At 46.1% G+C, this 27,611-nt stretch overlaps 2 protein-coding genes across 3 annotated transcripts in view; one reads left to right on the forward strand and one right to left on the reverse strand.

The window, feature by feature from the left end:
• Positions 1-4,577: 4,577 nt before the first annotated feature.
• veph1 (ventricular zone expressed PH domain-containing 1) overlaps positions 4,578-27,611 on the forward strand; it is a gene marked incomplete at both ends in the record, with an annotated part of 57,276 nt that continues 34,242 nt past the window's right edge. For both annotated transcript variants that reach the window (XM_080844750.1, XM_080844751.1), the window contains 4 exons: positions 4,578-4,715; positions 5,966-6,181; positions 8,095-8,269; positions 25,600-25,763. In XM_080844750.1, coding sequence (XP_080700876.1) covers positions 4,578-4,715; positions 5,966-6,181; positions 8,095-8,269; positions 25,600-25,763 — 693 coding nt within the window. The remainder of the gene's footprint in view (positions 4,716-5,965; positions 6,182-8,094; positions 8,270-25,599; positions 25,764-27,611) is intronic.
• On the reverse strand, positions 14,392-20,616 carry ptx3a (pentraxin 3, long a). Its single transcript, XM_080845414.1, has 3 exons — positions 20,300-20,616; positions 18,399-19,052; positions 14,392-15,793 (listed from the first exon to the last, which is right to left on the reverse strand). The coding sequence occupies exons 1-3, from the start codon at positions 20,448-20,450 to the stop codon at positions 15,162-15,164; spliced, it is 1,437 nt and encodes a 478-aa protein (XP_080701540.1). The 5' UTR covers positions 20,451-20,616; the 3' UTR covers positions 14,392-15,161.

Genomic DNA, 27,611 nt, shown 5'->3' on the forward strand with positions numbered 1-27,611 from the left:
ATCGGGGGGACTCTGGGATTGGGTGTATTTATCTGGCTCATTAGTGCCGGGCTGAATATTCGGATTGTTATGGTAAAGCCTCTTTTGAATGGCATGCAGCACCCCCCCCCCCCCCCCCCCCCCCCCCCATCCCAGTCACCCCCAGCAAAACCCCAACCCCTCTGGACAAAGCCCCCTTTGACTGAGAGTATGAATGAGAGGCTGAGGCGTAACACTTTCCCACTTGGCTCAGGGACAGCTTGTGCAGAGTGTGTGCTGGGTTAGGAGACGCTCTGGACAGGGAGCTGACCAGAGATGTGGACAGGGACAAAGACAGAGAGTCTAACAGACAGCCAGAGGAAGGCAATCAGAGGGACTGATACACAGTCAGATAAGAGAGAGAGAGAGAGAGAGAGAGATATCCAGACAGACAGCAGATAGAAAGACAGCTGAGAAAAGGGAGAGAAAGAGCAAATGAGAGAAAGGGAGAGGGAGAGAGGCCAGGCCTAGGGGGGAAGTGCGCAGCAGGTGGCCATTACACAGGTAGGCAAGATGAACCAGAAAACTAAAGGTTCACTGTTCTCATTCACGCTCTCTCCATCTATGGCTCTTTTACACTCTTTCGCCACCCTGTCATTTCTCTCTTGCCCTCTCTCTGGCCAATTAAAAGCTGTCCATGGCTTGACACCACTCACACTATCCCTCTGTGGTCTCCACACACCCCTCCGTCCTGCCCCACTGCTCCTCACGGGGCTCTGCATTTGGGACTGTCTGCCCAACAGGTCTGGGTCCTCTCTGGAGAGGGTCAGATGACCAGGTACTCTCTCTCTCTCTCTCTTTCTCTCTCTCTCTCTCTCTCTCTTTCTCTCTTTCTCTCTCCCTTTGTCTCTCTCTCTCTCTCTCTTTTTCCTTGCAGCGCTCATTGTGTCGCTGAAGGCTGCATTCCAGAGATTGCTGAGCTGGGACCCAGTGATAAATTGTTACTGGCTGATTGTTTAAGCGCTGAATAGCTGTGTTTCTCCCCCCTCCTGCACAGCCGAGAGGGCATGGACACAAAGGGCATTAGGTGGCGTGTCTTTTTTATGTGTCCGCCCGGTTTCTGTGTCTGAATCTGTTATGTGTGGGATGGTGAGTTTACACACGGTTCACAAATTTACTTTAATGAATGTGTTAGTATTAAAATGGTTATTACTAATAAAATGGCTTTAATTATATTAATGAAAAGACAAGGTTTTAGTTCTTCCATTAAATTGCATACATCTTGGCTTAGTCTCTTTCATACTCTGTCGCTCTCTTTCTTCGTCTTTCTTTTTTTTATCTCATCACCCTCTAATGAAAGGGTAGTGAGGGGTTTGTAGAGTGTGTGCTGTGTGCCTGTTGTGCTCTCAGACATAAAGTTAATGGGTTTGTATTTATGGTATGGGTGTTTGGACAGCGGTTTCGCATGGGCCATTTAGCATTCTCACCCGTCGTATCCCAGTAATGTTGTGGCAAGGGAATGTGTGGCCAGGGTCTTTTGAACGTTTTCTGAAAGTGAAAGGGCACCGCTGCCTGCTAGCCTTGGCAAGCGCTAACGTCCAGTTGGCTGGCTTATTCAGGGGACAGATGACTGAGAACCTGCCTAAACTAGCGCTGCTTGGCTACAAGCTCTTCAAGCTGCCATGTGAAGCACAGACACTGATGAGGATGCTCTCATTCTTAAGCAACATCAGTGTACGACTATAGGCTAATTATTATGCTCTGTCATTAATAAATTATCAGATTTTTTGCTCCTACATCCACCCCCTTAGGGTCTCCAAAGTGAATTTGGATGTTATCAGCTTTTCCTAAATGCTACTGAAGCATTGCAGTATAGTGTGTATGTGTGTGTGTGTGTCTGTAAGTATGTGCGTGTGTGTGTGTGTGTGTGTGGTGTGTGTGTGTGTGTGTGTGTGTGTGTGTGTGTGTGTGTGTGTGTGTGTGTGTGTGTTTGTGTGTATGTGTCTGTGTCTGTGTGTGTGTGTATTATAGGAGGGGGGGTGGGTGAGCATGTGTATATGAGAGACTCTTGCTATGGTGTGTTTGTGTGTGTTTCTGGTCCTGTACTCCGTCATCCCTCCTGTGGTGATAGCAGCATGTGGTTCTAACCGATTCTGGGACACCATTGATGTGCCCTGTTTTGCTTTCCAGGAAGAGTGCAGATCAAAGGCTTGGCACAACCCCACTTGACCCCATCATCAACAGCAGTTTGGCCAATCAACTAGAAGCTTGAAATCAGAACCATGCATTCAGTCAGAATCCTCAGTGGGCCAAACCTGTGAAGATGTGTCTTTTGTGTCAACACTTCACCAGGGGAGATGAGATGGTGAACAACAGAGATAAATATAGAACAGTGTTTTGTAATGGGATTATTCTGAACATGCCTCTGTTTGGATTGTGCTATACTACTCTACTACTATGCCCTTCTCTCATTTGGTCGTCAGACAGAAATGGCGCAGTATCAGTGAGATGTGAATGGTGCCTGTAACACCATGGAATTGGCATTTACTGAAGGGCCTAGTTTCAGATAACAGCATACCACTTCAGTTCCTGGACCTTACTGCCAGCTGAGCACACATGGGCAGACACTGTGCCAGTAGTCACTGCCAATCTGATCCCTCTATGGCAATATCAGGACATATGGTCCGGATAAGGACGGATCATGGTCTTTTAGCAGTCAGTGTTGTATTATCTCTCTCGATGGCCGCTCAGCTCACTGAGGTTCACTGGGCCAGGAATGCCATCTGAGTCCTGTTGTCAACCACCTAATTGGGGTCTCATGTTTTGAAAAAGATAAGTGTGTGACTTTCTAGGGTTGGCCATGTGACAAGTTGAAATAAAGGTTCACAGTGGTGAGTTGATTTTATTGTGCATGGGTCGGATATGTTGCACAAATCAATTACCTTAACACAGGCCCTGTTATCATGCAATTTTAAAATGCCTCAAATGTGGTTTGATTGGATCGGATCACAATACATCTTGGTGGTCGTTTACTTTTGAACTTAGCGCTGTCCAGCTGTAACCCGGTCATCCAAGATGCATTTTAAAACCAAGTGTAAAACAGGGTCATACAAGTCTTTGGATGGAATGAATTGCTCTGTGTGTCAGACATAATCAATACTCTCCCACCCTTTTAATTAGTGAAAATCAATGTATCACAGCCGAAAGCCGACACAGTTCATTGCTGGCCTAGAATAGGGCTGCCACGCATGATCTAAAGTGCTACACCCCTACATCACCCACAGTGTTAATGGTTCAGCCGTAGAGCCTGTGGCATCCTGTCCCATTTGGCAACCTTAGTAGAATCTTTAGAGAAGTGAGGCTAGAATGGATGACTGATCAGTTTGGCCATGCAGTGAAAGGATAACCAAGGCAGGGTGCTGGCGGCTTCCTCTTCACACGTTCTAGTGTTACTACTACACGTTTAAGTGAGAAGGCACTTTGGCTCCGCAGTCTTTAGATCAAAATGTTAATGTACGCTACAGTTCCGTGTGGTAGGCTGTGTACTGAGGACGCACACTTATTACAAACCAGCTGTTAAAAGCTGTCTTTGTTAATAGACTCCTTTTTTTAATGAATCACGTATTTTTCGAAGGGGAATGTTTCACACATTACAGATTAACTGGGAGAGAGGCAGGGCTTACTGAGGGGTGCACCAAAGGGATTCTTCATTCATTCATGTACGACACACAACCTTTCAGGGGGTGAGGACATTTCATGAGTCACTGACTCACGGCATCATTCCTCCTCAAGGGGCTGGTTATACATCACAGATGATTTGCATCATACTTGCCAGTCACTTTGTTTTCTATTGTAATCTGGCTTTTATTAAAACTTTGGTTTTACATCAGTTCCCTCAGGGTAGGCCAATGTAAACACAATGAAAGTGGAATTAGAATGAGTGCTAATGCTAGCGCTCTGCTATATGTCGTCATTAACTTGTACTACAAGGGCAATTTTTCCATAAAAAGACCATTGCTCCATAAAAAATGAGTGCATGAATTGTTCTAATTTAGAGATGATCAGAGGAACAGTGAAAGAAACCTACCTTTAGATTATCCTTATAGAGTAGGGAAAGGCTAGTGAAAGCAGGCCTGGTAAAGCTCATAATCATTGCTACCAATCAATGCTACTCCTCTGTTAATACTTTTTGTTTTATTGTATAATTTCATTATTATTATTTATATTAAGATGGAGTTTTTAGCTACCATTACGCCAGCTACCATTCAACATTATTGTGTCACAAGAAATCTTAAGCTTGATTGTAAGAGGACATGACCTAAAGGCACTGATATGTTCCAAGAAACTTTTTGAAAATACATGAGGAGTTCTGTCTGAGGCGTGACTATTTCTTGCTCGACAAGTTATCTATTTTGCCTTTAGTTAGCTGTCTCCCCTGCTTTCTTCTCCTCCCAGTTGTGTGGTGGGGGTCTGATGCGTAAGAGCAGGGTGCTTGGCCCTCCACCCCCAGACGGAGCATGCTGCCAGGCTGCCAGAGTTGGGTCAAACCCCAGGGCCCATCAACATCAGCAGCAGCAGGCACAGAGCTGGCCTCTGCCTCGGCCTGAGTCGCTCCCAGCATGCACCAACTCTTTAGCCTAGTGCTGGGCCAGAGAGACCTGTCCCGCGCCGGAGACCTCTTCTCCCTGGAGGACGCTGAGATCGAGGACTGTCTCTCACAGGCTCTGGAGCAAATCAAGGCCATATCCTGCTCTCCGGTAAGTTTTTGGGCCCATGTTTTGTCCACATGCGGCGCTGGCTTGTGTTTAGAGTGATTGCAAACTGGAATTTTCTTGCCTCGGGATAGTTATGTTCTTATAAGTGTCCCAGCTCACTTTGTCGTAAAGGAACACAGCAAAGGAACAGTACATATTGTAAGCCCTCAGGTGATCAGAGGTCTGCATAGACTTAGGTATTGCCCCCTGTAGGACAGAAAAGGAACTTCATGATATGACCCCAGTGTTACTCTGGTACTGTGAGAGTGAACTTAAATAATGAATAATATATATAAAAAAAACATGAAACAACTTCATGTGAACATAGTCTTAAGCCACATTTCTGTATTGCTACTTAATCTGAATGAAGGATTCCATTTCATTCTGTTTTGTGCTTTCCTCTCTGTTCTGTTGTGCTAGTTTTCTCCACTCTCTTCCTGTCTCCCTCTTTCTTACCCTTTTTCTTTTAATCTGTCTCTCTCTGTATCTTTAATTATTGTATCTCTGGGTTTTTTTTCCTTGAAATAACAGATTTTTCAACACATACTGTTTTCTCCAGGGCTGTAAGTGTCCTCGTTTCTGTGTCATGTTTTTTAATGATGATTTCATCTACATGGCATTGAAACTAGTTTAAAAACAGTATTATTTCAGCGTCATAAGGGAACGTTTGTGGTTGGCGCTGTTCACAACAGGCAATCTAGTAGGTATTTGCTTTACTCCTTGCTTTACTCCTTGCTTTAACGACTGGTGTTTATTTACCAATGTATGTATGTTAGATTGCTTGGTTGTTTGTTATCTGTGGTGCATTTTGTAGGATCTCCTTTTAATATACATTATATCTGTGTCATAACTAACAGTGTTGAATGGTGGTTGCTTATGGACACTACAGCAACTTGACTCAACTTGACTCCAGTCTATCTGTTTTGTTTTGTTTTTCTTTTGTTTTTCCTAATGAATGATACCACGGAGACTGTTGTTATACATTTTAACGGGCAAACAACCAACTGCAACTCTTGTGTAAACATGATATAAGTCCACACTCTTTTCTACCAACATTTATAAAATAAAGTTTATCAATACAAATGTGGTTTAAATATTTGGGTTAAACACAACCCAGATAACCCGCATTTTTCCAACTTGAAAATGTGTTCAAAACGTGATATTAGTGATTATTAGTGAATAGTGATAGGTATTACGATTCCATTTGAATGTCCAATTAAAGCTAGATATTAACATGACTGTTTCCCTGGTAGGACTACCTGACCAATGACAATGACCAGGCAGTGGTGGAGATTTGCATCACGCGCATCACCACGGCGATCCGAGAGACGCACTCCATCGAGTGTCACGGGCTGGCGCTGGTGTCACTGTGGGAGTCGTGTCTTGAGCACAACCTGCAGCCACAGGGCAAGGATGAGGACACGCCCCACGCCAAGATTGCCTCGGACATCACCAGCTGCATCCTGCAGGTATGCAGTGTCTCTCACAAACAGATCATACACAAGCAGGCCCACAGTCGTAAAGGCACACACACCAACGCGCACACATTCATAACATACTGTGACAAAGTGCCGTCACTACAGTTCAGTATGTGTTCTGACTGTCATAAGCACGAACCTGGCTCTTTGGAGTCGTGGTTAGGGTGCAGGGTCTTTCCCCCACTGACCCAGGACTTTAGGCTGGTAGGGTAAATGCTCTCACCCTTTAGTACAAAGTGTAGATATGAGTGCCTCGTACATAAACACAATGTGTCATTGTGTTGTATTACAGTAACTATACCTCTCCTTTGTAGACTTATGGCTCTCACTGCAGTTTCCTGTGACATATTCCCACCTTGGTTGCATTAATGTTTTGTCACTGTTTAGAAAAATCTGCCACAGTGTTAGAACTGTTAGAAAGAGGTATGTTAGTGCAATCATATCGACATAAATGTGCTTTCTCAAATGCACCATGTTTGCAAGTCTATATCAGTCCTGAGCAACAACATGAAGCATCCCAGGAAAAGCTCCAGAGAGTTTGTCGTATGAGGAATTAATTAGAGCTAATTGGAGAGAGAACAGAGTGGAACAGAGTTTAGTGATTCCAAACTGACCTGACAGCTCTGACAGAAGCTATTAGCACTAATCTCCTCACAAGTGTTTATAGTCAAGTCTCCAAGTTTCAACAGTTTACAGCTCCTAAGTCTTTTATTTCTCTCTCTCTCTCTCTCTCTCTCTCTCTCTCTCTCATTCTCTCAAACACACACACACACACACACATACACACACACACACACACACACACACACACACACACACACACACACACACACACACACACACACACACACATACACACACACACACACTCTCACACACACACACACACAAACTCACAGACACACACAGACAACATTGTGTGTTTGTACCTTGTTGCCTCATAGTAACATATACTCATAAGTTCCTCAGCTGGTCGTAAGACACATGGGAGCAATGCATGCTGATGATGGGGATGGGGTTTTTTTTCTCCAGTATAACGCATGAATTCTTTTGAGCTATTTGTGAAGAGAGTCTTTGAAGCTTTGAAGCTTGGTGTCCAAGTGTATTTTTTTATCAGTGCAGAATTCACATTTAGTCTTTTTCACACAGTAGTAAAGACTATCGTAGTCTGCCAGGGCAGTGGGCAAGGATAAACATTACTACTCACTGAGTTTGTTTATCTGTTGCATAGAGACAGATGGTTATTAATATACTACGAATACTACACTTTATTTTATTACAACGCAAACTAATGAAATTGTTGGTTATATTAGCTCTATTGGCATTATTATGATTTGAGTTGCTTTAACAATGCAGTAATGATTTTGAATGACTTTATTATGTGTTGGCTGCACACCGCCCTAGATACCGATCTAGTTCAAACAGTTTCTCCTTTTACACCCTAGGGGGCGCTAAAGCTTTTCAAATGTTTCTCTGTTTCCCCCAGTCAGTGAGCACAGACTTTGACAAACAGTAACTCAGAGTTATATGTCTGGCTGATGCTCTCCTATTTCTGAGCACTGTTACACATAATATAACACCATATGGATAGCAGATGTAAACTTTGAATCAAAAACTCCATATTGAGAAGGTTCATCCTTTGAATCCTGATGAGCAAAGTATCTGTCCTTGCTATATCAGATCAGGTGCGCTAGCTTCCTATGATTTTGATTGATCATGGAATGGCTATAGTTTTATTCAATAAATTACAAAGTGCAAATCAGCCAAATGCAAAAATATGGTGTTTCATCCCTTTTAAGGGACTACCCTACATACTTCTGCTAAACCCACTCACCCACTCAGAAAGGTCAGCTCAGTGACATCATTTGCATTTGAGGTCTCTTTTCTCTGTTTGGTCTACACAGAACTATAACCGGCCTCTGGTGATGGCATTAGCAGTTCCAGTGGCGGTGCGGTTCTTGCAGAGGGGGAATCGGGAGCTCTCCAGGAACATGTCCAGCTACCTGTCTCTGGCTGCCATCGCCAAAGCCGAGCTCTTGGCAGAACACACAGAGGCCATCACCTGCAGCGTGCTGGAAGGTAAGGGTGACTGGTTGTCTCGGTGACCAGGGACTGGTGGCCTGTCTATTCCCTCCAGTGGCTTCCTCATAGGTGGGGAAGAGTGCTCCTTTAAACCCCTCAATATTTATAGATGTTGATAGAAAGTTAGGGTAGTTTCAGAATGTTGTCGATGAACAGTTGATTCTCTCATTTTACTTCTCCTAGTAGACTGACTCAATAATAGCCATAAGCCAGCCATTGTTTCTTTGCAGTCGTGAGGTCACTGAGTGCATACTTGTAAGTCTACACCCAAACGGTTTCAGGGCCTTTATGTGCTGTTTGAGAAGTAAAACCTCAAGACAAACTGGAGGTGAGTGTTTTGTTGCCTTGCCGACCCCACGACACTTTTAAATAAATATGTTGACCCTGACTGTCAGGGTTCGCTCGGGGATTGAACACAAGTCGCTGGATTTGTGACCCAGCACTTAACCCAGTGGGCTAGAGAGAGGACCCAATGGCAGGCTGATGTTCTTTGGTTTCTTTATTTCACAGCAGTGGTAGCTCCAACACACAAAAGATCCGAAACAGGGCAAAAGGCCAAAAACTAATAAAATACAAAAAGTAACTCTTCAGGCGGACCTGAACAAAAGCGGCCTGAGAACCGCAGCGAGCAACAAAAGGCTTGAAAATCTGGTCAAGACACCAACCCAAAACTAGCTAGCTCTAGAGGCACTTGGGAGTGCAGGAGAGGGCTGCATGTCTTGTAGCAAAGCTAACACACAGTGGGACAAAGACAATGTAACGACCCGATGAGGGCCAGATAAACTAACTCATTTATACCCTGGCTACAACGGGGAACAGGCGGGTGACACAAATGGGTAACAGGTGAGAACACAAATCACAACAACAACACATGTGGACAAGACTACATAAAGGATGTCCTTTGGCCACCAGATGCCGCCAAATCGTGGCAATGGCCGCCACGATCGTGACACTGACGCCCTTAGTGACATGGTTTAGTTGGGGCTCCTCAATTGCTGGGTTGCGATTGAAGTCATTCACATATTTTAAGCACATTTATTTAAATGCGAGTTCCATCCGCAGTGTTATGAAAATTGTATAAAAGTTGTTAACAGCTTTGGGATCAAAACTTGAGGTTGTCAAGGCAACTTTAACGGAAACGTGTCATAAAATCTCAACAAATGCAGTCTGATGCGAATAAACCCATTTTCATCAACCTTAGTTGCATTATACCCTGTGTGAATCATGAGTTAATCCCTCGCCTGAGCGAATTAATGTCTTATTCGACTTTAAAGATTTACAGCAGAGCCGTCAGCACTCTCTGAGCTCACAGACACTGTCAGTTTAGGGAGAGGCCTTATATGAAGGATTAGAAGGAAAAGGGTTGGAAGCATGTGTTTAATGACTTGTGTAAAGCCTGATATGAAGGAATAGAAGGAATGCTGGAAAGGAACATCACACTTCATATGCTTACAATTCTTAATTAGGGCTTACAAGAAAACACATCCTGTCCCATACGGGGAGGCATGGGAAGTGATTATTTTAACCCTTTAATCACAGAGCTTCAGGAAGCAATAAGTGCAGTCAATCAACAGGGTTGCCTTGATATAGGGGCGATAATGGCTCAGGAGGTTGTTCAGAAATTGGAAGGTTGCTAGTTTGATCTTGAGGCCTCCTCACCAAATGTGGAAGTGTCCTTAGGCAAGACACTGAACCCCCAAACACTCCCGATGTGCAGGTTGGCGCCTTAGATAGTAGCCTCTGCCATTGGTATGCGAATGGGTAGATGTCTGAGGCATTAAGCTGAAAAGCGCTTTAGGTGCTCTCTGAGTACAGAAAAGCGCTATATAAATGCAGTCCATTTACCATCTAATAAAGAAGCAGTCTATGGCCACAAAAGCCACAAATCTTACACATGAGGCTTGGTTTTACTTTACAAATTATTTTCGACTACGTCATTATTTTCAGTGTCACCGTTCTCCTCTGCTATACTTTTCAGCAAATTACCTTATGGTCTGAAAGTATCGAAACGAGGCTTCGGAGGTTTAAGGATGTCATATATATTGCATAAATACACCAGCAGAGGTTCGCAGGGCCCTTTAGCATTTGCTATGGCCATATCTACAGTAGCTATTATTCACTTCGATTGGTTACAGTTCATTTCTTCAGCCCAGCTGGGAGAATGTTTTGCACATGTTTTTAAAATCATCCATCCATATCAATATGATCAGAGATAAATATGTCCTAGAGACGTATAGGGTGCATTCCAACATACTTTATTAATACATGTCTATTTGTAATACTTGATTCGATTTAGTAGGATTACCTCATCTTCTCTTCAGATGCGGCTCCTTGAGGAACAATGTCAGATTCTAGAAAATAGATAACAAGTAAATTACATACCAGAGGGAGACCATGGAATATTTTTCCTCTGATATTAGAGCTATATCATCCCGATCTTGGAAATAGTTTAACATAAAAGGTTTTTATTGATTTACAAATTCATAGAGTAGCCTTACACAACAGATATTCTGTTTGGATGGCCTACGCATGACATTGTTTTTGATTGCATCTACTTCCTGAAATGGTTTTGGCACAGCCATGGTCCTACCTTTAACTGACATAAGCTGCCATTGTCATGGGAATCATCTTGTGTGTGCGCTGCTGATGGAACAGAGTGATATAGATTTATGCTGACACATAGACCTATTTGCGTCTCCCCTCTCTCAGCCAAAGTACACCTCAGCTTTCAGCTGTTCAAATACCTCCACACGAAAGATTCTGTTGCCCTTGACGAGATAAAGATCTCTCTAATAAAGCAGTTATTACTATTGTTGAAGTGGGATGGGGCTGTGGCTGAGGAGCAGGTCAGGTAGCCTTGTCATACTATAGCCTGCCAAAAACACTTCTCCGTAATGAAGGGCCTCTCTCAGTGTAGGCCCTGGGTTTGCTTGTTCAGCTTTAGGTTGGGGGTCAGCAGGAGGGCAATCATGATTCTGTTCGGTGCTGAAGAGCAGATCATCCCACTGATAATATTGGTGGGCGCAAAGGATATTTCACTGAGGATATCTACTGAGATGAAAAAGAGTGGGTGATCTCACTGATAACTGAGAAGAGGGAGCTGCAGAGGGATTTAATGGGCACAGAGTCCCATGGCAACCAGGTCCATGGAGCTGCAGAAGCTAGTGATGATTGAATTCATCTCAGCTCATCTCTGAGCCTGCACTAATGTGGTACTTTCTATCGTTTCTCAGTGTTAGTTTTTCCTGTTCTTGCAGAAGTGTGCATGTATTCTGTTTGTTATCGATAATTTTCCCAAGGCTTGTTGGAGTCCTACCAGAGAAACACCAGAGAGAAGTTCTGCGGTCTTTTCATCACACATTTCTCTTCATCACAGAGGAGAAAAGAACTGCTTTTAGTAAACACATCAGGATGCCTCGTTAGTGAGCCTCGTTAGACGGCTTCGTTAGGGAGCCATTTAGGACCCCAAGCCATGAATGCCCAGAGGCTGTGTTAACATAAATGGAGGCTGTTGCAGAGGAGCACAGCGTGACATTTCTTACCATGGTGCTTTTTCTTGGGGATGGGGGGTTAGCTTTCAGACAAGTTCTAATGAGGCCTGGTAAAGATTATTCCAGAGAGACAGAACCGCAGCCTTAGCCGCCTCCAGTCCCCCTGCCAGTCTCCAGGCCCTCTCCTCTTCTCTCTTATTTTTCTTCTGCTCACCTCCTCTCTGCTCTCCTCTGCTCTGCTAAACTCCGTGGATAAGAATGGCACAGAGGACCTCAGGCGTTTATCTGTTCAGCAAGCGAGCGAAAAACAGTACCCACCTCCCTTGTTGAAAAGAGGCTCAGTCCGCACCCTGCCAACACGTCCAATTGAGGTTTTCAAAATGTTAGCACTGCTGTGGTTTCTGCCAAGAGACGGTTGGCAGAGACCTGAGTGGATTTTATGCGCTGCTGCTTCTGATGCCAGTTGGGGGTCTGATGTATAAATTATGTGTTTTTCCCTTTTAAAATGGGGGGGGGGGGGGGTTTGGTGAACCGTGTGCGTGCGGCTATTGTGAAACATTTCAGTGTAGACATCAGTAGAACAACTAGCAGCTTAAATCCAATCAGTCTGGCTTCATCCCGGGACAGTTAGAGTTGTCTTTTGGTAGCTTCATGAGCTTCACCAGCTACACTGACTGGCACGCTCAGCGAAAATCCACTCAGGCACTGTCGAACATTCATGCTGAAAAAACGTGTATTGCTCTGTGTCGTGGCCTCTCCCTGTCATTGAGTGAGGGAGAGAGGGGGGGGGGAGAGAGAGAGGGGTGTATTTGGGGCTTAAAGTACAAAGACTGGACCCTCTCCAACTGGAGATGTAAAACAGAAGAGCCCCATTGTTTTAGCTGGACAGCATTTTCACCCTGCTTTGTTATTGCTGTTGATGGACGAAGGGAGTGAAGTGGCTCAAATGAAAATCTGTGGCCATTTTTGGATTGAGCCTTTCCAGAATAAACCCTTATGCGGTCTAGGTGTGTCTTGAAAGTGTCTTGATAATGTACAACTTTCATCCAAAGTCTCAGAACGTTGCAGACTACCATGTCTGTACATTAGTGGAAAAGCCAATTCTCCCAAATAAATTATGTGTACATCTGGTGAAATGATAATACAACTGATCATTTTTGATAAATTAAAATGATTTCACTCCAATGATTGTGGAATATTCTTTTGATGGTCTGCACTGTTAACAGAGGGTGATATCTGTTGAACTAATAATAAAAAACGTCATATAATGTATGGCCTGTTTAGGGCTTCATTGGCCATATGACTTTTATTAAGGCCTTGAAAGAGGCTACGGAAAGCCTTCTCCTCATCATATGATCTCTCGACCATTTCTCCCATAGGGATTTGCGCTCACGTTGGCCTTGTTTCTCCTTCTCTTTGTCTCGTTAACACCACACAGACGCCCCCCTCTTCCCAAGGCCCCCCCCACCCCCCCCTGCCTCCCCCCTCCAATCCTGATTCCCTGCCTGAACAGGAAAAGAGGTGATGTCATGGGGTTCGGTCAAGGTCGCTGTGGTTAGCAATTATGGGTTTGAAGGCTTTTGAAAAGAGTTTTATGGGAGAGGAAGACCAACTGCTTGGCAGCACCAGCACAGGTAAATGCTTTGGCCGAGGTGTTATGTGCAAAATCAGCTGTCCCTCAAACAGATGTGGCCAGAGGGTGGAGTTCGCTGTTACTTGTGGAGGGCCCAGGCTAATTTAGCATTTCTGTCATACCAGGTGTGAACTTAATGAAGCTCTAAACTCTGACCACTGAACCTGCTTCGCCCCCTGTCTCTCAAAAGTTCTTCTTTCACTTTTCTCATAAAGCTGATGGAACACCTTAACTGTGAGTTGGAGCTGTTCTTAAGTAAAAGGATACTTTTTCGCAACATATCTTATGAATGCCTGTGAGGTGTGTGTGTGTAGAGCCAGCATTTATTCTAGGTGCTGGAATGTACGAGGTGAGAACATGAGTGGTACGGGATTTGTGTGTGTTGAAACGGCGCGTGTCGGGCACTGGGGTAGACGTAGAGGTAGCAGGAAGGAAGGAAGGAAGGAGGCATGGGGTCTTCTTGGGGCTGCCAGAGCCCCACTAAGCCTGTTCGCTATTCCCCACATCCCCTCAAGAATGCAACCACCTCTGTCCCTCCATCTGGTAATGCTAGAAGCCTGCAAAAACTCTCCATTGAGACAGCTTTGTAAACCAGCTGTGCTTCCAGCAGCATAGCCACCTTTAGACAGCCCGGCCTGAGACAGAGCCACTAGACAGAGGCTGTGTTGATGAAAAAGTGCAGGGGGAGGTGTGTCTGTGTTTTAATTGAAAGTCAGAATAGTTTTCCACTTAATTTTTCCATGTTATCCCATAGTAATACAGGAATGTATTTAACTGCCGAGTAGGATGTGGCTTATCAGTTTTATCTACATGTAGCAGTGAGGATGAGATAGGAATAAGACAAATTCTTAATGTCCCCAGCCAGTCCCCAGTCAGTGTGTGTGTGTGTGTGTGTGTGTGTGTGTGTGTGTGTGTGTGTGTGTGTGTGTGTGTGTGTGTGTGTGAGAGAGAGTTTATGGTATGGACATACATGAAATGTAGACAACAAAGAAGAATAACATAAAGACACTTTCAGTTTATTAAGGTTCCCCTCAGGCTCATCCGTTCAATGATATGCAAAAAAAAGAAATATGTACAATATACATTCATTTTCATTCATAACAAAAACAATTTACAATATAGTACACAATTGTTATTTTTAAAAAAAATCAAAAGACTGTAAACATTCTCCGTGTTATATTATCAAAAAATAACAGTGTCTTTGTTTTTGAGAAGATAAAAGTCAAATACAGATTATGTAGAGTTGCCCATGGCCAAAGCAGCTTTTTTCAACAACTCCAATTCACACAAAAAAAACCTATCTAAAGAAAATATAACAAGGATTAAATGAAATCTATATTCAGCTCAGAATTCCAACGCTTTGATAAATACAAAGTTCAAAGTACACAGTTTGTAAAATAAAATTATACCATGACAGACAAAAAAAGTCCCTCCAATGGCATCTTGTAAACTGGTTCTCAGCAAAACCGTCCAAAAAAAAAACAATAAGAGAAAAGAGACGGATCTCTACAGAAACGATTCTTTGTTCTATCCCATCCTTCACCTCATCGCTTTCCATGCAGTCTTTGGTAAATGTTGTTTGATCAGTGTTGCATCTCCTAAGGCTGGATGAATGCTCCATAGATTGCCTAAATGGAAAACATTTGGTCTTGTAGAGGATGAGTGGTATTGTTTTGACTGTATGTCGGGGTGGGGTAAGGGGGGGTCCTGTTTGACTGGAGTAGGAGTTAGGGAGCTGTAGTAGAGCAGTGCTGTGCATGAGCAGTTAGTAGATGAGTTTGGCCTCCCCGCGTAGGGCGATCTTAGTGACGCCCCACGCCACCACGTTCCCAAGGCTCCCACAGGTGCTCCCGTTGCGCTTGGCCTGCTTGGAGATCTCCTCTTGGCTGAGCGCGCGATCCCAAACGTTCACGCCGGTGATCTTCCCCGTGAAGGCCGCTGCTGCCAGTGCGGTGCCGTTGAGGGGCCTGGTGCCTCGCCGCTGCCGCGCACCCTCTTGGCCCAGCTGCAGGACGCCGCTCCCCGGGATGGTGTTGCCCTCGGCCACCCCTGGCGCGCTGGCCACCTGCCGGCCGTCCACCCACAGCGAGGCCAGACCCTGCTCGGAGCTCCACGCGCCGCACACGTGGGTCCAGCGCCGCTCCTCCACCACGTGGGCCGCCTCCACCAGGTGAGCCTCGCCGCCCACGGTGAAGAGGGCGCTGCGGCCGCTCAGCACCAGCTGCACGTCAACCGGGTTCCAGGCGCCACCGTAGGAGAAGAGCACGGTCTTGTTGAGAGCCTGAGTCGGGCGGGCCCACAGGCACACGGTCAGGGCGCTCATCTGGACGTTCTTCTGTTCCAGCTGTGCATACGTCTCGGCGGAATGCATAGGGATGAAAACAGCACTGTCACAGCCTGGGGCAGAAAGAGGGAGAGAGAGAGAAAGACAGAAAAAGAAAGAGAGAGAGTGACTTATGTGACATAATTACAGTAAAGACGAAGGGCAGTTGGACGTCATCAAACACTAATGTTGAGTTGAGTTCAGCACAGTGCTTATTAGCCAACCATTTGTCACCCACGGCTTCCTCACAGCATGGAGAAACTGTAATTCATCTGATGTCATTCTTTTCTGTCCTGCTCGTGCCATAAGTCACGGAACAACACCGCTTTAAAGAACATCACAAAAAACTTTGATGGTGAAATACTCATTCAGGCCAGGGTGACCCCTTCTTGGGGTGTGTTTACAGTTTAAAGAGAGACCGACGATGAAGGTGGGGAATGAGCACGATAACATTTCCCGTTTTAAGGACCCTGTATCATTCATTACCTCATTTATTTGTCAGGGACAAAGTGGGATCAACCCTTTAGGTGAACATTTCCTCACAGATGAATATAAACTTCATGGAAGTTGCAGATCATCAAATGAGAGCTTAATTGTTTTAGTATGAATTCCAATTGACAGTGATCTCATTGCACATTTGGCGATTCCCCTTGCAATACAACCCCTTCCTCCTCAGGAGAGAGAGAGAGAGAGAGATAGAGAGAGAGAGAAAGAGAGAGAAAGAGAGAGAGAGAGAGACTAAAGCCTCATAGAGAGAAGTCAAGGCCATCCGCTAATTTTTTAACCCTCCACTGTGTTTATTTAACTTCTTATGTGAAAATATAGTCTCTCTCCCTGGAGGTAGAAGTCATCCGGAGTCTCATATGACTGCAGATAGTCAAGCTGAATGCTAATTAACTCAGAACAAGGATATGTTGGCTTTGCAAAGAACCCTGTGTCTTTAGACAATTTGGAGAGAAAAATGTCTATTTGCACATGAACCCACACAATGAGGCCCATGTAGAATCAACAGCTAGATGCCAAATGATGAACTTTTTTTAGGATGCTGAGGTAAGGCAGTAAGAAGTGACCTCTTTTTAGGGTACTGAGGTAAGTTAGTGAGAAGTGAACTCTTGTTAGGGTGCTGAGGTAAGTCAGTGAGTAGTGAACTCTTTTTAGGGTGCTGAGGTAAGGTAGTGAGAAGTGAACTCTTGTTAGGGTGCTGAGGTAAGGTAGTGAGAAGTGAACTCTTTTTAGGGTGCTGAGGTAAGTTAGTGAGAAGTGAACTCTTTTTAGGGTGCTGAGGTAAGTTAGTGAGAAGTGAACTCTTGTTAGGGTGCTGAGGTAAGTCAGTGAGTAGTGAACTCTTTTTAGGGTGCTGAGGTAAGTTAGTGAGAAGTGAACTCTTGTTAGGGTGCTGAGGTAAGGTAGTGAGAAGTGAACTCTTGTTAGGGTGCTGAGGTAAGTCAGTGAGTAGTGAACTCTTTTTAGGGTGCTGAGGTAAGTTAGTGAGAAGTGAACTCTTGTTAGGGTGCTGAGGTAAGTTAGTGAGAAGTGAACTCTTGTTAGGGTGCTGAGGTAAGTTAGTGAGAAGTGAACTCTTGTTAGGGTGCTGAGGTAAGTCAGTGAGTAGTGAACTCTTTTTAGGGTGCTGAGGTAAGGTAGTGAGAAGTGAACTCTTTTTAGGGTGCTGAGGTAAGTTAGTGAGAAGTGAACTCTTGTTAGGGTGCTGAGGTAAGTCAGTGAGTAGTGAACTCTTTTTAGGGTGCTGAGGTAAGTTAGTGAGAAGTGAACTCTTGTTAGGGTGCTGAGGTAAGGTAGTGAGAAGTGAACTCTTTTTAGGGTGCTGAGGTAAGGTAGTGAGAAGGTAACTCTTTTTAGGGTGCTGAGGTAAGGCAGTGAGAAGGTAACTCTTTTTAGGGTGCTAATAAGGTAATAATGCAGTGAGATGAAAAGCTGGACTGACTCTCAAAAGACTCGCTAAGCTACTTTAAGGTTTAAGCTCCTCACTGACTGAGGAAGATACAGGTAATTCTCTTTAATGGCAACAAAAAGACTCTTCTCCAAGAGGTTGGCCCAGAACATTTTCATTACATTTGTCTAACATTGCCTTCGATTTCTTTTAGGTTTACTCTGCCAAGTGCCACCATGTGTTTCTGTTTTCCCCTTTTTTTGTTGTTGTGGTCACCCTGCTTAACTGCTAATGATTATCCCAACCTCTGCTTTTCGTTTAAGCCCTGGCTTTGTAAAGGAGCCTCTAACACAGTCAGCATGGGCAGCTCACAGATTAAATTACTCTATCTGATTCTGCCTAGAATCCAGTTTATTTACAGACTTTGCCGGAAAACCTAGTTTTCATGTGTAGTACTCAATGTTAAGGAGGGCCATTGAAATGTTGCAGGCAGGCTACACCTTCAGTAGTGCTATTAGCATTTTTGACTAGTGGACTAGTTTGACCAGTTCACAGGCAGTCACTCTAAACCATAACTATAGTCAATAAAACTCCTCAACTGGTGCTAATCATTGCATGGCTTCCATTGAAGCTACCTCTGCTCTCACTCAACCAAGAAAAAGATCTTCAGTCTTCCCACTAACCACAGGCCAACTTTGCAATATGCCACTGTATTCCCTATCAGTAGGTGGTGAGATGTTAGCTGTTAACACACTTGTAATGCTGTGAGATAAGAGGTGCACTCTTACCTGCTGGCAGGCCGTTCTGTGTGGTGGCCTGTAGTTGGCGCTCCATCTGCTCCCGTAGAGCTCGCACCTCGCCTGTCAGCCTCTCCAGCGTCTGCTCCAGGTGGCCCACACCTCCAGCCTCAGTGCTCGTGCTCACAGCCGCAGCTACCGCCGCCGCTGTCGCCTGCATCAGGTGCCTGGACTGGAAGCCCTTGCCGTCATTGGCCCCTCCCCCTCCGCCGCTCCCAGCACCCGCCCCTCCGCCCGCCTTCCCGCCAATGCAGGCGCTCTCCAGCTTGGCGAGCCGTCCCGTCTGGCTGCGGCTGGCGGCGAGCAGCTGCTGCAGGGCGGCCTCGTGCTGCGCGCGCTGCTGCCCGGCGCTCTCCCTCAGCAGCTCCATGCCCTGCTCCAGCCGCAGGTCCAGCTGCGCTCCGGTCCGCCGGCCCGCACTCTCCACCGCACCGGCGCACGAGCCACCGTAGCGTGTCACGAACTGCAGCATCTCGCTGCGCAGCCCCTGCAGCTCCACCTTCATGATGTCGTCGGAGTACTGCAGCAGCATGTTCTCCTTCATCTGCGAGTTCTCCAGCATGGTGAAGAGCTTGTCCCACTTGCTGAGCTCGATGGATGTGCATTCTGACGGGGCAGCAGTAGGGGGCGCTGAGGAGGGCATTGCTGAGAGAAGGAGAGAGCAGAGGGAAGATCAGCCTGGACGCTTGTTTATGCTGAGTGCAAATACCAGTAGAAGACCTATGTTTTGGTTACACAGTAGATGGCTATGATTGATGGATTGGTTTCTATTGTGAATAGAAAAGAAAATAATAGAATAGAATAGAATAGAATAAGGTGAGGAGTAGGACTTAGTCGTATATATGTCCTTCCAAAATATCCAAATAAGGGATTTTACTGTAAAAGTGATCTTTCGTTTAAAATTCACTGGATTTCATTGACTGTGGAAATTAAAGTGAGAAATGACTCTCACATGATATCAGATGGATTGTTTCCCTTAGCAGCAGCACCGAAGCATGACACATGATGTGAGGCACAGCTAAGGGATTTCTGTCATGTTCTGGAATGCCCTCGGAACTTTTAAGCCTTTCAGTCAGTCAGTCAGTCTGTCTGCCACTGGCTCTGTCTTCATCTTTACCTCGGTCTCTGTCCCTGTGGAGTGGATGCACTGACTGAGTTGTTTGGCTCCTCTCTGTTGTGCCGCTGGTGTTGTTGTGTGTACGCATCAAGTGTGTGCTTGTATGTATGTATGTGTGTGTGTGTGTGTGTGTGTGTGTGTGTGTGTGTGTGTGTGTGTGTGTGTGTGTGTGTGTGTGTGTGTAAGGCACTTGTTTCCATTGCTTGTTGAGGTCCTTACATGTTTCCTGTTTAATAATGTTTAATCGTATAAAACCTCAGCCCTAAGCAAGAGATGTTTGCTTTTTTATTTTAGTTTACTGTTCGTCCAAATACAAATCCCTCTATTTTTTTGTGCTCTCACCAACACACCCAATACACACACAGTCAGTCAGGCAGACAGACACACGCACACAGACACTCACACCATAACACAAAAACTCTGACTGACACTGAATCCTTGAAATCCTTTCAATACCTGCCATTCAGTATCATCCAGTTGTAGCAGATGCAGCAATACCACAGAAATACCTATTTGTTCCCATGTACTTTCTTCCACATCTTTTTACTAGTACATATTCAACCATATTTCAACTATATTTGTCACTTTAAAACATGCAAAAAGTGCTTTGCAGTCACGTAATCAACCAGGATAACTGACAAGAATGCAGTCGATATATTACTTCAGACAAGTCATAAAACATCCTTCAGGTGATTCTTCCAAACAAGCAGGCATCCTTTTATCACTTGTAAACTACACTGTGTTAGTTCCCCAGAGCCAGTGTGAGTTGACTCACCTTCTCGCATCTCTCCATCTGGGATCTCGTTATAGTAAGCGTGAACGTAGTTGGGCTCGATGTCCTCCATGCCTTCATCGTAGACCTGAGCCCGGGCCAGTGTCGCCCAGCCCAGCAGAGCCACTGCCTGGAGGAGTCTCCACAGCGGCATGCCGACCGTATCTGTCTTGTGCCTCCGTGGGAGCTTGACCAGTCAATGGGCTCCGAGTGTGTGCGCGCGCTCAGAGAAGGAGGATGCTGGTGTGTGTGTGTGTGTTTGTGTGTGTGTGTTTGTGTGTGTGTGTTTGTGTGTGTGTGTGTGTCTGTGTGTGTGTGTGTGTGTGTGTGTGTGTGTGTGTGTGTGTGTGTGTGTGTGTGTGTGTGTGTGTGTGTGTGTGTGTGTGCGTGGTCAGGAGTAGAGCATGTGTGAGCAGCCCCGTGGTCTCTCTCTTTCCTTCACTCTCTTGCGCTCTCTCTTTCTTCTTCTCTCTTTATCACACACTCTCTCTCTCTCTCTCTTCTATCACTCTCTCTGTCCCTCTGTCTCCTCTGTCAGAGTGAAATGCTGAGCTTTCTCTTGGCAGTGAGTGTGAGCCCCGGCAGAAAAGCGAGTGTGTGAGTGAGTGAGTGAGTGAGGCAGCGCAGGGCTCTGTGGTCTATATAAACAGCCGCGCTGAGCAAGGGGAGGCAAAGGGTGAGTAATGCGTCGTTGGAGGTAGCATGGGTGGTGTAATCAAATAGAACTGCTGCTCCTGCAAGTCAGGGCAAAGGGTGGGTGGGGGGTGGAGGGGTTGAGGGGGGGGAGTGAAAGCGGAGAACATGAGAGAGACAGAAATAAAGAGATGGAGAGAGTGAGAGAGAGAAAGAGAGAGTTTGCAATATTTTGGACTTTTGCTGGATTTTTCTTCTTTATTGTAGTGGAGGATAGAAATAAAATGATGACGTTTTTTGCTTCGTGTTGTTACTTTGGGGCTCTCAGAAATTGTGAAATATGTTATTTCATCAGACTTTGCAATGTAAAACGGAAAGACTTAACTGTTGTAGAGCTACAGCACTTACCCCAACTCTCTCCCGTCAGTCCTCTCTGACCTCAGCTCTGTTCCTCAGCGTACACAGTCAAAACGTCTGGACATGCTGTCCCCCCCATTAAAACAAAAAGCACGCAAAATGCAGACTTCTTATGGTTGTAGCGGATATTTTACAGGCTCTGTTGAGAGTTGTGAGGAGATTGTCTCTGGTATATTTAATAGAGGGACATGTTGTGTGTGTTTGTGTGTCTGCCGGCGTATGGTGGTGCAGGCAGACTGACTGGTTATTTTCATGCCAAGTCCTTATGGCCGCCACCTGAGCTGTGTTGTAGGCCAAGAGGAAGCACATGATTCATGGTCTTCCAGAAAACCAATAAACAGCCACCCTACATAATCCTCAAGAAGGCCAGTAACACCACAGCAATTCAGAGAAGTTTATGCTTTTGTCCATCTACAGTGAAGTATTTTATTATTATTATAACAGGAATGAACAGAAGTAGAATATGATAGAGCAGGTATGAAGAAAAGGTATAATATCTGGAAACTAATCTCAAAACGGTAGCCTATGATATCTCAGCCTGTTTGTTTTGATTGACTACATACTGCAGTATCTTATCTTCTGCCATTAGTAAGTAAACCCGGTGTTGTTGATAGTTTACAAGAGTGTGGGCTGCCAGGGCTGGGCTTTGGTCATGGAAACTCGCTGTCATCAGAGGAACACTGCCGACCCCATGCAGTCCCCCATAACGTGCCTGAGCTCCTCTGACACATGGCAAACAATCAGACCCCCATAACGTGCCTGAGATCCTCTAACACATGGCAAACAATCAAACGCAGCCGGACAGCAGGTCTCACTTCTGGGCCTTGCTCGCTTGGTGAGGCTGCACACAGGACACTGGAGTGTCCAGAGATATTACATGACGTGGGGAACATGAATCGGTCACAGGGCTCATGGACTCCACGTGGATTCAAATATCAAGTGCTGGAATTATTCTTTTAAGTCTTTTAAAACTAGAGAAAACTGACATGTTTCTGCCAGGCTTTGCTGAGGGCTGGTTATCATCTCGTTTACCAGGAAGATTTTGTGGCATGAGCCAGATATTAACTTTTTTTCTTTTCTTGAGTGTTCAGTTTAGTTGTTGTTGTCTCCAGGCTTTATTTGCCGTGCCAATGTAAGTGTCACTAACAACATTTGGAAGAACACTTGATTAGTAACAGTTGAACTGCATTTAGGATTGTTTACATTTGTTTGGTGTTTCGCAGTGGTTCATTGTGTCAGGCATATGGGTTCCTCAAAGGCTTTCTTATCATATCTAAAGACATCAAAGCTGTAGTGTGGTTGCTGTGACATTTGAGCTAAGCACTGATTTGTCTTTTCCGTGGCAACTTTCCTGAACATTGATATTATGAGCAAGAGATGCAGTTTTGCATGAAGGTCTTGGAAAAAATGCTTTGGAGATGACAATGTGAAAGGCCGTTTTTGTCTCCTGTGGGGATCACTACAGAAGGTCACTCGGAAGAAACTGTAAATCTGCCAACCTGGAATGTCCGAGTGGCTAGAAAAGTGAAATGGCACGCACCCACACGCACCTCAAGCAGAGGAGTATTAACAAGAGGTGACTTCTCTCACCACACAAAAGACGCTGTTCTCCCTCTTCCCTCACAAAGGCATGCATTCGTAATTTTGCCAGACCTTAGCTCGCCAAAGCAGTCATAACTTCTTTGCGTAACAGTAAATATGTATAACGTTATGTGAAATGATAAATCACTTCTCCACCTGACACCACAAAGCAGGGGCTTTTTTTTGTAGTGATGGGGGCTTCTGTGATTTACAGTGCAGGGCAAGGGAGAGAGGAGAGGCCAAAGGAGTAAACCTGAGCATGTTTACAGACAGACGAGGAGCACCCTCGGGCACCTGAGGCGGGGGAGTGAGTTCAAACACCGGGAGATGCCGTCCTGACGTCACCCCTCCCGCACCATCTCCTCTCCTCCGTGTTCCAGCTGATGCGCTTCTAAATAAACACGTCTCGGTCTGCTATCACCTATCGACCAAGACCTCACCAGCTCCTATTTTAAGCACTCGCACCTTCTACTTGGTGGATATCAGTGCTTTTAGCAGATAGGCCAGCATTAACTACTGCCGGCTGTACATGTACGTGTGCGTGTCAGTGCAGAGATAACCAGACATCAAAGGTCCCGTAATAACATGCTGTCAGTGGGTCACCTGTGGAATTCGAGCTGTGGCTGTGCTTTACTGCTGCTCCTGATGTTATCGCCAGAGACACTCAAGGAACCGGCTTATCTGTCTGGAGGCGGCCCCACTTCTCTCTCCTGCGTTTTTTTTTGCGCCCACGGCTCCCGTTTTGTCTTCCATCCTGGACGCCATCTAGCGTCGAGGCGTGAAGGTCAGCCCACGGACGTGTGTCTCGGGTGACAGAGGAATGTGGCACAGCCCGACCCTGGGGCAGCTGGCAGCCTCTCACCCGCTGTGGTGTTTATGTGGATAAGTTGTTCTCGTCCCATCCGCCGGATCGGGGTGGGCTGCGGACACAGGTGAGCTGAGCTCCGTGGTTGGCAGCACACCAGACTGCCCTGTGCGTCTGTATATCTCTGGGAGACTCTGGGAGGTCCCAGGCCCCATGGCTGCCAGTGGCAGTCTGCGAAACCACAGCCATAGACGGCTCGCCAGTGGGAGAGAGGAAGAGGGGGATTTTTCAACCAGGCTTATGGATGTGTGTCCATTCCCGTCTGTCTCACCGTCGTGGTTCCAGACTGTGTGTGTGTGGAACTGCTGCAAGCACTGGCCCTTTGATCTTGCTGAGTTGCACCAGTATAAGTAAGCTAAAACCTGTTTATATTTCTAAGGGATTACTTCTCAGTAGCTTTCCTGTAAAACCCTGCGACTCTGTTCTTTCCCGTTAAAAGGGCCTATTACTTGCTTTTATGGACATGTCTTGTAGCTAACAGGTGTGTGAAATGTGCTTTGGCACGACCCTTACAGGAGCCTAGTGGGAGCAGAAGACATGAGCGGTCCCAGCTCCCAAACACCCCGGGGCATCACTCTCACTCACTCACTCTCTCTTAATGAGGAGCCGTGCCGTCTGGCCCGGATGGAGAGGCCAGCTGATTGGTGGGAGAGCGAGGAGTATCCCAGGACCCCCACCCCCACACCCAACCGAAACACCACCACCACCACCAGCAGCACCTCACCTCCAGCCAGGTCCAGGGACGCTCTACCCTTCTGAGAGAGCACAGCTGGCAGAACTCCCTAAACTTCCTGCTCACACACATGTTTATTATTTCTTCACGCTGCACCATAACCCCAGCTCTGGCCCCCTCCACCCACCATCAGCACCCCTAACCCTGACCCACCGCGTCCCCTCCACAAATAGCCCTCTTCGGGTATGATGAGAGTCACCTATAGGAAGCCAGGGATTGTTTCCAGATGAAGAGCTCGGCTTTTGACAGACACTGGGGGGGATTTTTTATTTTCTTCTCTTTTTTTATGGCGTGGCATTGCCAAATTTTGAAGGGATACACTCGCTCTCCTCTCTTTCTTTCTCTTTGTCTCTCTCTCTCTCTCTTTCACTCTCTCTTTCTCTCCTTGTTCATTTCTAGTAACTGAGCAGTCATATGTGCCGCAGATGAAGAGGTGGCTTAGCATTCTGAACCCAAATAAATATAAATATATTACTCAAACAAAGCATAATGAAAAACAACAACAACAAAAAACAACAAAGCAACAAGCAATGCCTCAGCAGGACTCTGATTAGTGAAAATTGGCTCTTTTCAAAAACTTTTTCTTAAAAATATTGAGTCACTCTCTTCCTGCAGCTTTTTGACAAGATCACTCTTTTGAAATCCCATCCATGTATTTCCGCGGTCGCGGAGTTGGGCAACAGTTGGTGCTGCTCTAGTGCTGTCACGCGTAATGGCTTTGTTTTAAGACAGATCCGTCAGTGATTGAAGTGAGCTGTGAGCCTCCGGCAACACTGGGCTTTTTCTTCTTACGCATGAATCCAGATTGCATGTTGGGTAATATGTTAGATGAGTCAGCTCTCTTGCTCATCGAGGGCAGTGTGTCACGCTACGCAACACAACCGGACAATAGCAGTATATCAATCAAATACAGTTCAATACACTGCCATATACAATACAACACCAAAAAACAGTACCAGTAATAGCCTTTTGTGTTTCACTTGTACTCATATTACGACTTTGATTGACTCAGAGTGATGTTGCATTGGCCTGTAACTGAATGAGCAGTGTGTGTGTTGTGTGTGTGTCCTGTAGGCAACCACATGCTGCTGCGCGTGCTGCCCTCGGTGTACCCGCTTCAGCCGCAGCCCATCCATCAGCACATCGCCCACCTGCTGAACATGATGCCCCGGCTGGACCCGGCCGGACGCCAGCACCTGCTCCGCCTGCTGCAGATGGTGGCCGAGGAGCACCCACTGGTGAGTGAATGAGTGAGTGAGTGAGAGAGAGAGGGAGGGAGAGAAAAAAAGAGGAGGAAGGAATGCACAGATCGACAAAAGCAAGTTGTGGTTAGTGAACGAGTATGTGTGTGCATCAGTGTGTAAGAGAGTGAGTTGAACTGAATGAGAGTGAGTTAGTGAGTGAGGGTGAGTTTATGTGTGAATGACTTATAAGTGAATGAGTGAGTGGGTGCAAGTTTGTTCATTCGTTTGAGAGTAAGCGAGTGAATGTGTGAGTGAGTGAGTGAGTGAGTGATTGAGAGAGCGAGTGAGAGAGTGAATGTGTGAGTAAGTGAGAAAGCGAGCGAGTGAGATAGTGAGCAAGTGAGTGAGTGGCTGAGAAAGTAAGTGAGTGAGTTAGTGAGTGAGTGAGCGTATGTGTGAGTGAGTGAATGTGTGACTGAGCGAGTGGGTGAATGAGGTGAGTTAGAGAGCGAGTGAGAGAGCGAGTGAAAAAGCGTGTGAGTGAGAGAGTGAGTGCATAAGAGAGGCGAGTTAGTTGAGGCGGTGGGAGCCATGAAGCAGATCCATGTTTGACAGAATGGCTTGATGGGAATGCCACAGCAGAGCCATGAAAAACACACTTGGGGGGGGGAAATGTCCTGCGTATGGAGCAGGCATTAGTCATCAAAAAACCCCTGAGCCCAGCAGACTTATAGCCAGAGTTCCACGCAGGAAATGAGAACCTTTACATATGCATGTTCTCAGAACGCCTAGTCATCACAACGTTCCAGCATCTGGGAAGGAATGGCCCTACTTCAGGGAATGTGCGAAATTCTGCCAGGGAATAACACAAGCGTCAGTCATCCGACACAAGCAGTGAGCCCTGACAGATACACCAGGGACTCCTATATGAAATACCTAACTTAAGACGTGTCAGAAAGTTCTCCGGTGAATCACCGTCAGGTCCTGCACTGGCACAACACGTACATCAACGAACAATTACAACAATTACTGATGGGATATAATTGCACAATTTTTGGATGTCAAGAGAGAAAGAATGAAGAATGGAGAGAGAGAGAGAGAGAGAGAGAGAGAGAGAGAGAGAGAGAGAGAGAGAGAGAGAATGAGGGCCCAGAGGGGATGGAGAGCCAGTTGAGACAGCCAATGCTTGATTCTGTAAATAATGGCCGAAGAACAGAAGAGCAGACTGAAAAGCGGGCATTGTTGGGTGAGATGCCCCCTCCAACCCATTCTGCCCCTGCTCCTGCCCTGTGCCGCCCGGGTGAGCCCGCTGGGCTGGAAGTAACCGGAGGGATTGAGTCGAGTCCAGTCTGGCAGCCCCGGAGCGAGAGAGAGGTCTCGCTCCTCACGTGAGGACCCGGCGGCGTCTGCCTCATTCACACACACACACACACTCACACACTCTCACACACACACACACACACACACACACACACACACACACAAACACACACACACACTCACACACACACACACACACACACACACACAAACACCACACTCACACACACACACACACACACACACACACACACACACACACACACACACACACACACACACTCATGCTCATGGTGCCCTGCCCGCTCAGTCTGCCAGCCCCTGTCACGCTCACCCAGACACCAGCACGGGGGGGGGGGGGGGGGGATGGGGGCGACCGAGGGCACAGCAAACAACAGACGGGACGGGCAAGAGGTTGCAGGAGGGCAAGCACTAAGAAATACTGCACAGTCATCTTTTCTGCAGTCACAACGGACTCGTTCCTGCCTTCTACGGTACAACTACAGTTGTCTAACTTATATCTGGTTAATTACTCAAGTCTTGAGCTTCTTTGATACTGTTTGTATCCTGCTTGTGTCTTTG

This window comes from Sprattus sprattus (genome assembly GCF_963457725.1).
Source record: "Sprattus sprattus genome assembly, chromosome: 9".
Taxonomy (NCBI): Eukaryota; Metazoa; Chordata; class Actinopteri; order Clupeiformes; family Clupeidae; genus Sprattus; species Sprattus sprattus.